This window comes from Scyliorhinus canicula, chromosome 26 (genome assembly GCF_902713615.1).
Source record: "Scyliorhinus canicula chromosome 26, sScyCan1.1, whole genome shotgun sequence".
Lineage (NCBI taxonomy): Eukaryota > Metazoa > Chordata > Chondrichthyes > Carcharhiniformes > Scyliorhinidae > Scyliorhinus > Scyliorhinus canicula.
Genome location: NC_052171.1, coordinates 3,400,895 through 3,418,572, shown reverse-complemented (window position 1 = coordinate 3,418,572; position 17,678 = coordinate 3,400,895). Strand labels below are relative to the sequence as shown.

The 17,678-nt window shown below is 46.4% G+C and overlaps 1 protein-coding gene across 10 annotated transcripts in view; it reads right to left on the bottom strand.

The window, feature by feature from the left end:
* The window catches only part of letm2 (leucine zipper-EF-hand containing transmembrane protein 2), a 41,188-nt gene that overhangs the window by 12,952 nt on the left and 10,558 nt on the right, over window positions 1-17,678 (bottom strand). For 7 of the 10 annotated variants that reach the window (XM_038785309.1, XM_038785306.1, XM_038785307.1 and 4 more), the window contains 3 exons: window positions 4,574-5,009; window positions 3,426-3,569; window positions 2,431-2,568 (listed from right to left, as the gene is read on the bottom strand). In XM_038785309.1, the coding sequence (XP_038641237.1) occupies window positions 2,431-2,568; window positions 3,426-3,569; window positions 4,574-5,009 (718 nt within the window). Of the gene's footprint in view, window positions 1-2,430; window positions 2,569-3,425; window positions 3,570-4,573; window positions 5,010-11,518; window positions 11,613-16,014; window positions 16,157-17,678 lie in introns of all 10 variants that reach the window. The other 3 variants (XM_038785311.1, XM_038785315.1, XM_038785312.1) reach the window with 3 other exon arrangements.

Sequence of the window (17,678 nt, the reverse complement as noted above, 5' to 3'; positions counted from 1 at the left end):
AGCCTTCTTCGAGGTTGTGTCCAAAGTGGTGGGAGTGAGGGTGGAGCCATGCCCGATAGTGGCGGTCTTCGGGGTTTCAGAACAGCCAGATCTATTCCTGGGGAGGAGGGCGGACGCCCTTGCCTTTGCCTCCCTGATCGCCCGCCGTAGAATCCTGTTTGGCTGGCGGTCAGCAGCACCGCCCAGAGCTGCGGACTGGCTGTCCGACCTCTCGGAATCTCTCCAAATGGAGAAAATCAAATTTGCCATCCGAGGGTCGGACGACGGCTTCCACAGAACGTGGGAGCCATTCATGCAACTGTTCCGGGACCTATTTGTGGCCAATGTACAAGAGGAAGAATAGTCGGGGGAAGGTAGCGGGGGGGGGGGGGCTACAGGTTCGTTACGGGGGTTCGATGGCTAGCTAAGGCCCAAAACCAAACTAAATAAACATGTTGAGGGGGGGGGGGGGGGGGGGCAGTTACTACTACGAAGATGCTTACCTGTAAATATGTATGTTAATTTTTGCGTGTTTGTTTTTTTTTTCTTTCCTAACAATTTGTAATTTGTTCAATATAAAATATGAAAACTGAATAAAAACATTTATAAAAAAAAAAAATTACGACAGCTTCCCGAGGTTAATGGTAATTAGGCAATGGTTTGACATAACAAGTCATCTTTATCACTGCATAATTATGGATGACCAAGGTAATTTGGTTCAGCTTGATTCATCTTTCGAGAGGTCTGAATGACTCCCCATTATGGCAAATTGCTCTGCCACTGCTCCATCTGGCTTTATTCCACATGTTCATCACATTTTCAGAACAAGGAAGTTTAAAGATGATTTCTTGAGGTATGATTTTGTCAATTGTGACAATGCAAATTAGGAGGCAAAGCTCATATGTGTTATACGTAGGAAAGTGCTGGCAAATGAGATAAGTTTCAGAATTTGAAAGAGATGTGGTGGGTGATAAATTCCTTTTGAGGTTGAGACCCCAGAGTCAGTTCCTAACTGAGGGCTGACTCAAATTAAAAGACTACCCTCATACAGCGTACCAGGTATACCACATTAAAAGCACGCAAAAAAAGGCCATGAGGTTGTCAGCATTCTGGTGTTGCATCTTGCAGGAGTATCCAATGCCAAGTAAAACGCGCATTTTGTTGCTAGTGCCTTCCATGACGACCTAAATATGCGAGGTTGAAGATGGCACAAAGAAACTGACTGATGTCTGCACCTGATATGAGCTCTGAACCGGATTCAAGTAAGATTGTAAGGACAAAGCAGTCTCCTATTTTGCATTAAAAGGTAAGCAAACAAGGTCGGTCAGCGTTTGTCACGAAGGTCGATCGGCATGTGTCGCGAAGGTTGGCCTGCATGGGTCCCATGGGATGACCAGTGTGGGTTCCAAAGGTAGGCCGATTGCCTAAAGTGGGTTCCAAGAGAAAAAGTTTGAAAAACACTGCTCTTCGGGTTGTTTCAAATTCAGTCTGATCATTACAGCATCATATATGAGGAATACTTGCCTTTGTTTCTCTTTCTGCATTAAACTTTTCCCCATGCTTGCTTGTTCAACTCAATCTGCATTTTCTCAGCTGCTTTTGCCATTCCACTGCCTTGCATTTGATGTCTTCTGCACATTTGACCACTTTGTATTTAGTTTTTGAGTCCAAGTCTTGCATGGAAATTAGATGTAGTAGTCGATCACTGAACGCTAAGGCATTGTACTTGGTACTTACCCCTTTAGCCATTCTGATAAAACTCCTTGACCAAAGATTGTTTTGTACTCTGCAAATGGTTTCTATTCATTGTCAGTGTTTACCCTGATTTCTGAGACATTAATGAATAGCCTGTTTCATGAAATTTCATGAAAGTATTTTTGAAGTAGAGATAAACCAACTCATTCTTCATTTTTTTCATTTCCAGTCACTTGGACAAATGTAGAGTAATTAAGGAAAGCTGCCACAGATTTGTTACGGCCAATCATATTTAACTAACTTGCTTGAGTTTTTTCATGAGATGAAGGAGAGAGTTGATGAGGATAAAGCGGTTAATGTGGGATAGATGGACTTTCAAAAGGCATTTGATAAAGACTTGTCAACAAAGTTGGAACCGAAAGAATAAAATGGACAGTAGCAGCATGGACACAAAATTGTCTGAGTTTCAGCAAACAGAGATTTGCGGTGAAGAGTTGTTTGTTGGGCTGGAGGAAAGTATTCCCACAGGGGTCAGTGTTAGTATGTACATGTATCTTTTTCTCTCAAAGTACAACTAAAACTATTTGGGTTTTTGGGTTTTCCCCCAGGACATGCACTCTCCTCTGCAGGAATTCCCATTTAACCAGCCACTGGAAGAAATTCAAGTTGCTTTGCGAGGTCATATCAGCCCCCTTGTGGGGAAGTATCCAGCAGCCACTTAACAACATGAGAGTTACATGAATTCTTGAAGCAAACCTTCTGTACATAGGAAGAAAACTGTTTGGTCGCCTCTCCACTTTTTGCTTTATTCCTTTTAGCCATTTCTACAATAGTTTCCTGGAGAAATTTTGCAACCTCAAGTTTTGCTGCCAGTGTATTTTTCTGATTTTCTTCCTAGAAAATATAAAAAATACCAAATTCAGTTGGACAAAATTCTTGCATTGACTGTCACCTCAGTTAGGGAACTGCAGTTTGTTAGACATCTCACATCAGTGCTCTTATTCGTAACTTGTCATAGTATATCATGGTGCAAAACAGCCTTGTCTGAATATTGTAATTCCTTGTAATTCTCAACACCTGCGCAGCATATTCTTCTTCCTTAGACATCGATCAAATACAGATTGTAAGTTTTCTTTTAACAGAGGGGCCATCACAATGAGCTGCAGTATCTGTGGTTTTCACCAAGTGCCTTTTCATTTTGACTGAATTACGCTGAATAGTTTTTTTTTAAATATAAATTTAGAGTACCCCATTCATTTTTTCCAATTAAGGGGCAATTTAGTGTGGCCAATCCACCTAGGTTGTGGGGGCGAAACCCACGCAAACACGGGGAGAATGTGCAAACTCCACACGGACAGTGACCCAGAGCCAGGATTTAACCTGGGACCTGGGACGTGAGGCAACGGGGCTAACCCACTGCGCCACCGTGTTGCCCTCTGCTGAATAGTTCTGGCCTCAACCTTGTTCATGTGGAGCATGCTGAATAGAGCTTTGTTTAGTGGAAGGGAAGAAATCAAACTGTCATTTCTCCGAAAGCTTGTTCTCCATAATACTTCAGGGAACAAAACTTTTGTTCAGCAAAAATGCTCCAAAGATATCATTTTGACTCAGTCTCTTCCACACTCCTGCTTTCCAGCTCCTCTCTCTACCAAGCATCCTTCCCACACGACTGGCACCTTTCATCTGATCATTATAATTAAAATAATTCCATCAAATCATAAGCTTGTGTCAGAAAAAGAAATCCCACCAACCTTTGTCAGTTTTGATTCAAATGTAGACGGTAACATCCCAGGAAACAACTTTAAAACGACAGGCAGCAAGAACTCCATAAACGGTACAATCAAAAAAATCAAGAATGGAACCAGGCGGAAGAGGTCAACGCATGTTCGTATAAGCTGGTACAGTTCACACAAGTAAAAATGCATGAGTAGTGCAGTAACTAAGGTGTAGTTTAGATTTGAAACAACGTTTAAAACAAGCTAGGAACTTTAGAAAGGCAGTTTTGACATGATTCAATTCAATTCAATTAACTACAAGTTAATAACAGCTTAAGACATTAAGAAAATATCAAAACTACTGTGTGCTGGAAACAAATATACTTAAAAGTAAAATAAAATGAGGAAAGTAGAGTAGGATTCACCACTGTCTCAGCTTTCACATGCAGAATTACTTCCCAAATGAGGTTCCCAGTGGTTAGCATGATTGCCTCACAGCGCCAGGGACCTGGGTTCAATCCTGACCCTGGGTCACTGTCTGTGCAGAGTCTGCACGTTCTCCCCGAGTCTGCGTGGGTTTCCTCCGGGTGCTCCAGTTTCCTTCCACAGTCCAAAGATATGCAGGTTAGGTAGGTGGATTGCCCCTTAGTGTCCAATGGTTAGGTCACAGCGATAGGATGGGCCTAGGTAGGTTCTTCTTTCAGAGGGTCAGTGCAGACTTTTAAAAAAAATAAATGTAGAGTACCCAATTCATTCTTTCCATTTAAGGGGCAATTTAGCGTGTCCAATCCAACTAGCCTGCACATGTTTGGGTTGTGGGGGTGAAACCCACGCAAACACAGGGAGAATGTGCAAATTCCAAACAAACAGTGACCCAAAGGCAGAATCAAACCTGGGACCTCGGCGCCGTGAGGCAGCAGTGCTACTAATTGCGCCACTGTGCTACCCCGTCAGTGCAGACTCAATGAGCTGAATGGCCTCCTGCACAGTAGATATTCAATGATTCTATGAAGTATTCAAAAGGTGGCAGACACAGACATTCTGGAGTCAGTGCTTCAGAACAGGAGAGAAAAAAAATGGAATGAAATATATAAAACTTTCTTTCTCCAAAATAAACTGATTATAAAGCAATATTCTATAGTTCATCTTTGAGAAATTAACTGTAGCTCTGAGATCCTACCTACCCTCCGTCTCTCTCGACGGCTGAGCTGGTGTCCATAAAATAACCTTGATAGTATCCTTGCTGCTACCGTTGTGTCGATCCAAAGTAATCGGAATCCGTTGTAGTAGTGTTTCAGTTCATTTACAATTTTCTGCTTCCAAGTTTTCTTCACAACAGCCTTTTCAGTTGTTTCGGAAAGTGAGTCTTTGGCCTCAGAATCTGGTGTGCGCTTGTTTTTATCGGAAGATTTTTTCTGCAATTGAAGCCACCGAGCTGACAGGTGGAATTTGCACACAGGTACTGAAGAAGTGTGCATGTGAGGCGAATTGCAGAAGAGAAGAGGACAGTTCCTCCCAAGTCCTTTATCTCTGGGATATAGTCTATTTGAGTGAAAATCACGTACATGGAGAACCATCACTGGAGTCCATAAATTGCTGTGTGTGAAACAGCATGTTCCTCTGTTTTTAAAAAAAGTGAAATTAAAAATGAATCTTACTCAGTGACATTTCAACAAAGAATAAGATTTAATGTACTTTCAGCCCATATTTTATGTTCACTTTCAGCCTTTCCATTCAGACACAGGCAGCAGGGGAATGCAATCTACAAACACTGTGCATGGGGCTGGTTTAGCACACTGGGCTAAATCGCTGGCTTTTAAAGCAGACCAAGCAGGCCAGCAGCACGGTTCAATTCCCGTACCAGCCTCCCCGAACAGGCGCCGGAATGTGGCGGCTTTTCACAGTAACTTCTGGTTGTTCTCAATAACATTTTCCTTCAATGTATTTGAAACTGACTGTGGTGAATGTGATTCACACTATATATAGTTGCCAATATCACTCCATGTATATATGTTCATTATCTACCCATTGTAAGTGCAGTTGCGCTATCCGACCACCAGGGGGAGTCGCTCTGGGGGTACGCGAGAGTTTGTACTGGGCTCCTCCCTTGGCTCCGCCCAGGACTCCTTCCCCTGGGACCGATGTATAAAGATCAGTGCCTTAGAGCCAGCCTGCCATTTCACCTGAAGTTCAACGACGAATAGGCTGGCTCTATTGTAAGTGTATTAAAGCCTCTGTTCAGATCCAACTACACGTGTTCGCTGAATTGATGGTTCCATCACTGACATCAGTGGGAGGTATTTTTCAGTCCAAATAACCAATTCAGGTAAATAATTCCCAAAAATCAAAGCATTCTGAATTTCAGCAGAAATGGACAAGAAGGATAAATAAAAATATTGAAATTAATAATGAATCTGTTTGTACTCGTTTTTGAAAGAGAATTACAACGATGGAAGTCACTCTGCTGGTGAGAAACTATCTTTACTTGTCCAATAGGTGGGTAAATGTAACAAACTCAAAGAGCTCTAAATAGTGAACTTTGTGTTTTAGTTTAATGACTGCATCTTGGGCAAGATTCCCCATTTGGGAGTTTATGTTCTCCCGCCTGAGGAAAATTGCTGCTGATTTACATTCCTCCCAGGAGCGCAAATTGGAAAACAATTCTGTATCCCTTGCCATAAAATGTATGCATCGCGAGGGAATCCCACTATCGGGTCAACACTTCAAATGAGTGGCAATACATGCCAATTCACGGATCCATTAACAAGTCTTGAAATGCCTTGTAAAATTCACATCCAAAACCATTAAGCACTGGGGCTTTACCAGATTGAAGCTCCTTCAAGGAGCCGTTTCCTCCATTAGATATAGGAGTATTCAGGACCAACTGTTGGTCCTTGGAGATTGTTGGGAGTTCAAGGGAAGAGAAGAAATGGTTATGGGTTTTGATACACACCCAGACTGTTTTATATAATTGGGCATAAAAACCCTTAAATGCTTTGTTGATATCCTCTGTTTCAATCATTCTATTCCCCTTGGGAATAGCCCGATAAAAAGTAAAAAGCCAAGGTAGCCACTCAGTTTGTTTCTAACCTCAAAAAGCTTTTGTTTTGCAAACTTTAAACACCCCTCAGCACGTTGAGTCAACAAGGAGTCCAGAGCCATCAACGAATTCAGCAACGAGCAGTTAATAGTCCTGCCAGTCACCCTCTCTCTTTCAGCCAATTTTACTTCCAACCAATACTGCTGCTCCAGCATTTCACACCTTTTATTGGCCAGATGTGAAATCACTTAAGGGCGGCATGGTGGTGCAGTGGTTCGCACTGCTGCCTCACGCCGATGAGGACCCGGGTTCGATCTCAGCCCTGGGTCACTGTGGAGTTTGCACATTCTCCCCATATCTGCATGGGTCTCACCCCCACAACCCAAAGATGTGCAGGCAAGGTGTATTGGCCAGTCTAAATTGCCCGTTATGAAATTTATTTTTTATACTGAGTCCAACTATGAATATTCTTTCAGAAGGACCTCCTCCCTCTTCCTACTCATGACATATGTTTCAACATGGACACAACAAATGGATTTAACCCCTTCCTTTCCAAGTTCTACCTGATTGCCATGAGATATCCCTCATCCTGGCACCTAGTAGGCAACATATTGTTTGAGATTTACAATCCTCGCTGTAGAGGACACGATCTATCCTCCTCATTACAAACTCCCCTCGTACTACTAAATTTCTCTTCTATTCTTTCCCCACCTTAAAGCTCCACAACCACCATCGCCGAGAGTCTTCTTAGCCCTGATACCTTGCTCTGCATTGTGGCTGTCCTCCCTGCAGTCTTTCTCCTTGTACTCACAAGTAGTGAGTGCATTGGGCAGGGCCAGTGCCTGCAAGACCTCCTGCTCAACTGCTCCCAAGCCCTCATTATCCAGCTCAGAAACACTTACCATTGCTTCAGCCATGACATCCCCTTCAACGCAGTGTGACAATTCATGATGTCTAGTTTCAGTCACAATTCTGCTCATGGTGAATTAGCCCATGTCAATCTACAACAGGACTCATTCAACATCCTGGGCTAACAAGTGGAAATTCATGCTCAATCCTGACAACAGCCAGACAATGACTGCCATCTTATGTGAAGGATGTTATCGCCAAGTGCCCTAAAATTCATCTCTGGAGCCATGACTGACCAAAGTCAAACTGAATCAGGCATATCAACAAGGTGGCTACAAAATCTGGACAGAGACGAGCAATTCTGTGATAAGTGGTTTGCCTCCAGACTCATCAAAGCCTGTCCACCATCTTTGAACTGCAACTTAAGAATGTGATAGAATTCTCATCACTCCTCTGGACAGATTCAGCCAAAATACCCAAGAAAATCCACACCATCCAGGACAAAACACTGGCCTTAATTTTCAAACTCTCCATCCTTGATGCAATGTACCTGTTGGTACATAAGATTTGAAGAATTTTAGTAACCTTGGTGAGTTTCTTCAACAGAACCTTCTGTTCCTACAACCCCCAACCACTAGGAAGAACAAGAACAGCAAAGTCGTGGATACAATTGCCGTGTTGTGCACCATCCTGTTTTGGACACGAAATCAAAATCCTTTCGCTGCCAAACAGCACTGTTGGAGCACCATCAGAAAACAGACTGCAACAGTTCAGAGAAGGTATTTCACAACCTTCCCAGGGAAAGGACAATGGGCAATGAATGAACTTGTCCAGCATCGCCTACATGGACAAAACATGAAGTACCAGAGAAAGATCTAACAGAGACTGGATTTTGAATGGAGTAAATGATCATTAACTCCAGCTATACTGTCCCAACTGATTATCATAACAATCCAATTGCCATCATTCTGTGACAGCAGCTGGATAAGGCATTCTGCTGAAGAGTCCTATGCTGCTAAAGTTTGGGGCATGCTCCCAAGCAAACCTGAAATATATGACGCACTGCAACAAAAGGAAAAAATACAAAATGATGTTTCATCCTCAGTCAGCACAGAAATTTGTTCTGTAGAACAAACAGGCTGGATCTTTTGGGTATTAACACACAGATTATTGGCAAGGAGATAACCCTAAACACTGATGAGTACCAAGCCAAGATCGACAAATCCTCCAAAAAGACTAACAAATAATACAATGGGAAATCTTTGGTTTGATTAAACAGTACCCGGACTTGCGAAAACAGCCACAACAATATAAATACGACACCACTTTAGCTGATAGCCAAACCAAAACTTTACCCGAAACATTTCCTGTCAATCTTGTTTTGAACTCTTCAAATTTGAAGTTTTGATTCCATGTATATTTTTTCAGCTCCCATGTAACATACAGGCCAATGAATATTAAAAGGTGAAGAATTTTGGGTGCATAATTTCTTTCACGACAAAAAGCCTAGCTGAGCATAACCTTCCCCACATTGGGGACAGCACACTGGTTGGTACTGCCGCCTTACAGCGCCAGAGACCCGGTTTCAATTCCAGCCTTGGCTGACTATGTGGAGTTTGCACTTTCACTCCACCTCTGCGTGCGTTTCCTCAATGTGCCGGTTCCAAACATGTGCCGGTTAGATGGATTGACCATGATAAAAAAATGCCCCTTAGTGTCCAGAGATTTGCAGGTTATGTGGGGGTTACACAGGTAGGACGGCAGAGTGGCCCTATGTGGGCCACAGAGGGTCAGTGCAGATTTGATGGGCCGTATGGCCTCCGCCTGCACTGCAAGGATTCAATGGTTCGATGAAGTAAATGAGGTTGGATAGTCAGCAATTTAAAGAGTGCTAACCGAGTACCTGAACTCATTCAAGTGACCTGAAGTGGTAATGTAGGTTGACATTACACCGTCGTATTGAGGGAGGAAGAAGAGGTGCTATGTTTCGGCTGAAACCTGAAATCAAGGTCTTGTTGCCATTGGTATTTGAAGAAGAGGAATTGAGTTGAGTTCTTCCAGTGACTTGGCCAAGATTTATTCCTTAACCACCGCCCATCGTAAAAAGACTGATTGTTTCAGAAGAGACCAAGCATTCCTGGGGTACTCTCAGCCTTCAGTAGCAGCAGAGTGCTATTCCAATACAATCTGCAATCTCATGACCCAGCATTTTGCTCACTCGCCATTTCCCATAAAGCGAGGGATCAAACCTGGTACGAGGCTTGCAGGAATGGATGCCAGGAGCAGTATCAACATGCCTAAAAATGATGTATCAACGGGGGAAAACTCTCAATACTTAGCACAAAGGAAGGTGCTTGTGGTTGTTAAAGGCCAACCATCTCAGCCAAGGACATTGCCGCCCAACCATCTTCAGCTGCTTCATTACTCACTTTCCCTTTATCATATCATCAGAAGTTCACTGATGATCATACAATGTTCAGTACCATTTGCTCAGATACTGAAGCAGTCTGTGCCCATGTACAAGACCTGTAAAACATCCAGGCTTGAGCTGACAAGAGGCAAATAACATGCCCGTCACAAAAGTACCAGACAGTGACCAATTCCAACAAGAAAAAATATAACCATCTTCTAAATTGTTCAATCGCATTACCGCTGATTTATTCCTCTCCATCAACATCCTGGTGAGTGGGGGGGTTAACATTGACCAGAAATTTAACTGGACAAGGCACATAAATGCCGTGGCTACAAGAACAGGCCTGATGCTAGGAATTCTGGATAAGTAACTTACCACCTATCTCCCCAAAGCTTGTCTACAGAGCAAAAGTGTGATGGAATATCCTCCAGTTGATAGATGAGTTCAGGTCCAACAACACTCAATCTAGGGAAAAGCAGCCCACTTGATCGGCACCATCCATCACCTTAAACATTTACTACACAGTGGCAGCAGTGCATGCCATCTACAAGATGCACATGCAGCAACTCACCAAGCCTTCTTTGATCTCAACCATCTGTAAGGACAAGGGCAGTAGATGCATGAGAACACCACCACTTGCAAAGTCCCCTGTGAGTCATGCACCTTCCTGACTAGGAACTGCATTGCCATTTTTCTTCTTTTGCTTGGTCAAAAATGTGGAGCTCCCATCTGAACAGCATTGTGGGTGGACCTACCATCACAGGGACTGCAGTGATTCAAGATGACAGCTATAACCACCTTCCCAAGTGCAAGTGGGGATGGGCAGCAAATGCTGGCATTGTCAGCAACACATGAATGAATTTTTACAAAGCGGAGTCAATCATCTGATTGTGATCTCTCGGACCATGTTATGTAAAACCGATTGCTGCGGCTGAAATTCAAAAGTACTTCTTGGCTATGAAACATTTTGGGACAACCCAGGCATGTGAAAGGTAAACTCCTCAATCAGCACAGACCTGGAAAGAAATCTTGGATGTTCAGAGCTGTGCAAATTGGGCTAGATTCTCCACTTCGCCACGCCGTAAGTGTGAATCGCGATCGGACGGAGAATCACATAGAACATACAGTGCAGAAAGAGGCCATCCGGCCCATCGCGTCTGCACCAACCCACTTAAGCCCTCACTTCCACTCTATCCCCGTAACCCAATAACCCCTCCGAACCTTTTCGGACACTAAGGGCAATTTAGCATGGCCAATCCACCTGACCTGCACATCCTTAGACAGTGGGAGGAAACTGGAGCACCCAGAAGAAACCCACACAGGCACGGGGAGAACGTGCAGATTCTGCAGACAGTGATCCAGCGGGGAATCGAACCTGGGACCTTGGCGCTATGAAGCTACAGTGCTAGCCACTTGTGCTACCATGCTGCACATGCAGTTAAGGTCCCTCACTGGCAGCTAAATCAAAGTGTGTGCTCTGTGCCGGCAGATCCATGCAAAACCATCATTTGCATGGACACAGTATGCTCCACCCTTCCGCGATGTTCTGCCCTGACAGAAGTCATGCAGGCGTAAATTGGTGTAAGTATTTACAAGCGGGCCTGGGCACCATGGCTGTTGAGGGGGTCAGTGAGACGGTAAAATTAAAAAACGTTCCATAATTTCAGGCTTGTTGCCTGGGCTCAGGGAGTAGTGGGAATGACTTGGTGCTGACTCTGTGGAGTCGGGGTGTTCCCCTCGGGATCGGCGTGGCATGTCTCAGACCATCATTGATGCATTATGTGTTTTAAACACACCCTTTTAGTGCTCACACTGCCGACTACTCACCCTCTCCTCGAAGTGTTCAGAGAGCCTCTAGTCATTTTGGAGCCCACAACGCAAAGGTGTACTGGGTAGGTGAATTGGCCACGCTACATTGCCCCTCAATTGGAAAAAAAAGAATTCGGCACTCAAATATTTTTTAAAAGCACAGCCCCACTGCAGGGGAATAGTAAAGCTCACTCCAAACAAAGGACACATGCTGCGTGGCCTATGGCACCCTCCCTGGCGTACAGCCCCCCCTCAGGGCCCACCTCACATTGCAGCTAAGCTCCCAGCAGATGCACACTTTTCTCCCTCACTCCCATTTGTAGGACCTGCCCATGCCCAAGCCTCCAAGCATGAAGGTGATTGGTGGTACACAGTGACCTTCTCTGCCACACAACCCTGCTGCTGAGATAATAAAGAGTCCACCCAGTGAGGAGACCCACAGTAGATCCCACGGAGGAATCAGGACACGAGCAACAGAGCCAATCGCTAACACGGCTTGCAGTAACCACTGGAACCTGTTAACAGGATTGAGGCTCTCACATCCCAGGCTCAGTGCCACTTACTGATGAGGAAAAGGGTGCAGTGTGGACGTGTCGAAGGGGCTGGAAGGGTGGGTGGGTTTGGAGGGGACATGTTGAGGGTGGCTCAACAATACAACTCAGGGTGACTATGGAACTTGGTGGCTTTGGAAGGGTAAGGGAATGCTCATCTTGCTAACATGTCTTCTCTTTTCAACCCCCTGCAGATAATGAATTTCAGAGTAGAACTAGCTATGCTGTCTACCTGGCCACAACTGGCGTGCAGATGTACAGAGATTAGAGGAGCAGGGCCAAGTCAGGGAGGACCCTGCAGAAGGGGGCCTGCCCAGAACAGCAGGGGCCAGCTGGTGAGGCTCAAGTGCTGGCCGTTCAACAGGCCGAGGAGGAGGTGCGTAGGAGGTATTGCATCGGGGCACATATATACCGTCGGCATTTGTCTTTCGAGGAGCTCCCAGACTGTGCCAACAAAGGCTTTGACTAACCACTGAGACCATGTGCCACCTGTGCCAGGTGGTGACGGACCTGGCACCATGGGGCTAGTGGCCATCAAGTTGAGTCACCCTGAACCTTTATGCCTCTGGAACTTTCCAGGTCTTGAGCATGGATTTGTGTGGCGTTCTTTGCAAATGTCTGCACAAAGAACAAAAAACAATACTGCATAGGAACAGGCCCTTCGGCCCTCCAAGCCTGTACTGGTCATGATACCAACCTTTGCCAAAACCCTCAGCACTTCCTTGTGCCGTATCCCTCTAGATGGGGTTTATCCCGCATGATATGACAGGTGCCTAATGCGACCGGGCAGCAGACTATATAACCTTCAGTCAAGACCAGGCTCACCAGGATGCTCGGGCAGCAGAATACGCCACCATCACTGGCATGCTCCAGGTCCAGGGGGTGATCGATGGCCACTTGTCCCCTCACAAGCTCTGATTCAATAGGAGGTGCTCTTGATCAATAGTAAGGGGTTCCACTCCCTGAATGTGCAGTTGGTGCGTGACCACCAGCTAGACATGATGCATTGCTGCACCCAATACCCAAAACCAAAGCATGCACGACGCATACATCCTGGCGCACTCGGAGGTTCTGAGTGTCTTCTAGGCGCTCCCTTGAGTGAGAGGTTGACTGTTGGGCGACATGGATTAACCGCTGAGGTCATGGCTAATGACACTTTCCGGAGGCCCCAGACTGACATGGAGATACATTATAACGACACCCATTTAACATCGATGTGCATCATTGAACATCGGCATCCTCAAGATGCACTTCTTTTTAAGAAATAAATTTAGAGTACCCAATTCATTTTTCCAGTTAAGGGGCAATTTAGCATGGCCAATCCACCTACACTGCACATCTTTGGCTTGTGGGGGCGAAGCCCACGCAAACACGGGGAGAATGTGCAAACTCCACATGGACAATAATCCAGAGCCGGGCTCGAACCTGCAACCTCGATTCCGTGAGGCAATAGGGCTAACCCACTGCGCCACCGTGCTTCCCTCTCAAGATGCACTTCTGATGCCTGGATCTCTCTGGTGGAGCTCTCATATTCCCCCAGGAGGGTCTCGCACATCAGCTGGTCTGCTGCATCCTGCACAACATCACGCAGCAGAGGGGCAACATGCTGGAAGAGGAGGAAGAACGCCAGGCTTCATCTGACAAGGAGGATGAGGTGGGTGTCCAGGAAGAACCGGACGTGGAGCCCAGGCTAGCAGGGCTGACTGCCCAACATGTGCTCCAGGGCCACTGCATATGGGACAACCTTATCACCTCCCAATTTGCCAATCAAGAGGCCTGGCCACCGGCAGTTCTGCTGCCCTGTCCCACTTTGCATTCTCCCCACCCCCCCCCCCCCCTTCCACACTTCCAAATGGAACCCCTTTCCCTAGAACTACTCACCCCTTCCCTGTCCCTCAAGCCTTCACTCCACCTTCCATGTCCCACAGCCCTTCACTCCTGACCACAACCAGAGCTCTCCCTCCAAGGTCCTTCGCATCACCACAGGGCGTTGGTCCCAATTTGGCAGTATCCATGTTACGGAGGATGATGACGACTCGCTGGGAGATGAGTTCTGGTGCTCCTCGTAGTCTGACAAAGTCTGACCCTTGCGTTTAGGAACACATTTCACTGTCCGTCCCGGTGACCTATGCATGTGTTCTGGCCAATCCATCTCACAGGCTCATATATTCTTTGTGACTGTGGGGCGCGGTTTGGGAGATGGTGAATGGTGACAAGTTACTCACTGGGGATGCTGTCATACAAGGCGGGCTCATACTTCTGGCCCCTTGCCCGGCCACATCTCTTTGAGGGTGACACCAGGTGGGACGTTCATGTGTCATAAGGGATCTGCCCCGCCCCATCCTCCAGCATCATCTCACCCCACCCCCCAACCCCACCCTCCCCGTAACCACAACTTCAACACCCACCAGATAGAAGTTAGAGGCAGGTCGGACTGTTGGTGCAAAACTGTTTAATGGTAACTTTTTACATTGTTGTGCCCTAATCCCTAACTATCACCTATGTGCTGCACCCATGCCAACTTAAGTGATCTCTAACTTTCTAATTTTCTATTGCCTACCGCTCCTTCCAGGTGTTATCCCAGACAGCACATCAGAAGTGGAGGCAGCCTGCTGCATGTCTCGCCCTCTGATGTGTGATGTCTTTGGCAGCTGTCCTCTGGAGGGCCTGGATGGGTCCTGCCAACCTTTGGGTGTCACAGGTGATGACATGTTCTGCCACCCTGTTCTGCCCGCCAGATGCGCCAGTGTCAGGTGGGGGGGGATTCGGAGGCGCTGAGGTATTCGAGCACTTACCCTGCAGGAGGCATCAGCATGGGCTCCTTCACGTCCTCCTCCCTCGGGGTACTCGATGGCCCCCAGGCTACTCCAGGGGATGGAGGAGGTGCCACAGTGAGCGTTACCTGGCGCTGCCAGTCCTCGAGGCTGGACCACCCTTGTCTGAGCCATGGTTTTGATGCCCACCGATATGGAGCACTGAGATCATCACTGAACACCATAGAATCCCTACAGTGCAGAAGACCATTCAGCCTATCGAGTCTGCACCTACTCTCTGAAAGTGTATCCTATCTAGGATCACACTGTCCTATTCCCATAACGGCACCTAACCGTTGGATACTAAACGGCAATTTTGTGTGGGCAGTTCATCTGACCTGCAGATCTTTGGACTGTGGGGCTGGTTTAGCTCACTTGGCTAAATTGGTGGCTTTTAAAGCAGACCAAGCAGGCCACCAGCACGGTTCGATTCCCGTACCAGCCTCCACGGACAGGTGCCGGAATGTGGCGACTAGGGGCTTTTCACAGTAACTTCATTGAAGCCTACTCGTGACAATAAGCGATTTTCATTTTTCATGTCAAGGTCGGGATTGAAGCCGGATACCAGACACTGTGAGGCAGTGGTGTTAACCACTATGCCACCATGCAGCTCTTACATGTACCTCACTGTGCAATGTTCCTCTGAGACTGTGCCATGTCCCTCTGTGCCTGGCCAAGGCCAGTCAGTGCCAGGCCAATGCTTTTGATGCCCTCATCCATGGCCCTTTGTGACTGGGCCAAGCTCTGGAGTGCCACAGCAATGCCCATGTGGGCCATCAGGCAGTTTGAATGCTCGTATATACTGTTTTCATTGCTGTTTACATGGCAGATACATTCATGAATTGTGGATATGTTGTCAAGGGGCTGAATTTCACCACTCCTCCCACCAATGGTATTTTCCGGACCCACCAAAGTCAAAGTCAACAGACTTTTGAACAGTTGCCATATTTTACAGTCCCGCCTTGATGCAGCAATGCCGTGTAATTCAGTCTGAGGTAAAAGAGCATCAAAAATGTATCCTGCCGCATTTGCACACTTGGAAAGATGATATCCTGAATTACATGCATCCAGTGAAATGAAAACCCTCATCTTTTATGAACTTTCATAACTAGAGAGATGAGAAGGGTATTACTGTACATAATGTGTGCACCTTTGTCAGTATTGGCAACATCAAGGATCCAATCATCATGTACATCTCTTGTCAGTTTGGAGGATAGGAATTGATACATGGATTAGTTCGGAATCTCTGAAGTGTCGGAAATGGAAGGGTATGGCATGCTTGCATCTGTGTTCTTTTTGGGAAGAAGATGAAGGGATTATCAATTGTAGGTTTTAATCAGATGTTTATTGAATTTTTTGAAAATTAAACAAAGCAACTTAATGGTCCTAGCATTGACTAGTATGTTACAGACCCCAGAAGAAAAAATAATACTTACCTTTGAAAATGGACATTGGGCCTCAGAGACTGGGTTGTGGGGGCAAAACCCACACAAACACGTGGAGAATGTGAAAACTCCACACAGACAGTGACCCAGAGCCAGGATTGAACCTTGGACCCGTGAGGCAGCAATGCTAACCACGGTGCCACTCCTTTGCAGAGAAAGGTTTTGACCTGTAGATGTCGGAGTTTGTTCCTATTTGTTATGTCCAGTTCCTCCGTCAACTACTCTAAGGTCGCTAGTCTGTTGCTCATGTAAAAGTCCCGAACCATCAGCGTCCCCCCCCCCCCCACTCCAAGCATGTCTCCACCTCGTGAAAGTGGCGTTAAGCGTGGCTGGTGCAAACCTATGGTTGCCACAGATGGGGGGCCATGATGGACATCAGTCAAGACTAAAATGTTGCCTCATTGGTTCCACATTCTCAGAGTCACTACCACCACTGGGCTTGTGGAGTGTTTTGCTAGCAGGATTGGGAGTGCTGGCATGCCGAGGGCCTGGAGGGTTGTCCCTATGCATAAGGACTCCTCCATTCCGTGACTGGGTCCTTTACCCATCCCCTCACTCTTTCTGCTATGGCTGCCATTGTTAGTGTTTCCAAGTATTTTCGTGTCCACATTGAGCAATGAAATGGGTCTGTATGATCCGCACTCAGCTAGGTCTTTGTCGTTTTTGGGTATCAGCGATATGTGTTCGTATTAGAGGTAGGGTGCCCCTCGCTGGCAAGTCTATAAACATTTCCCGCAGGTACAGGACCAGTGCCGTTGTGAAATTTTTGTACAAGTCCTGGGTCCCGGAGGCTTCCCTGCCTGCATGGAGTTAATGCTCTCCATGACCTCTCCCCCCATCTATTGCCCCCATGACTGGTATGTCCAGTCCATCGAGGAACTATTTAATCGCCGAGTCCCCGCCGGGGTTTTGGAGAGACACAGTCCCCGGTAGAAGCCTCAAATACTTTATTGACCTTTTCTGGTTCAGCTACCAGTCTGTCTGTTATCCTTTACCTGGGCTATTTCCCTCGTGGCTGCCTGCTTTCTCAGCTGGTGAGCCAATAGGCAGCTAGCCTTGTCTCCGTACTCGTAAAAGGTCCCCTGTGTCAGGCGGAGTTGGTACAGTGCTTTCCTGGTGGATATCAGGTTAAAGTCCTTTTGTAGTTTGTTCCTCTGCCATAAGCTCCACAGTCGGGGCCGAAGTACCGAAGGATGGAGTCGATCAGTTGTTGCCTTGCTGTCCTGTCTTCCGTGTCTCTGCGCGTATTTCTCCCAGAATCACATCCTTCAGTGCCTCTCAGAACGTGGAAGGTGAGACTTCCCCCTTCCGGTTGTTTGTGACATACTTGCCTATGGCCTGTGACATTTTCTGGTAGAAGACCTCGTCA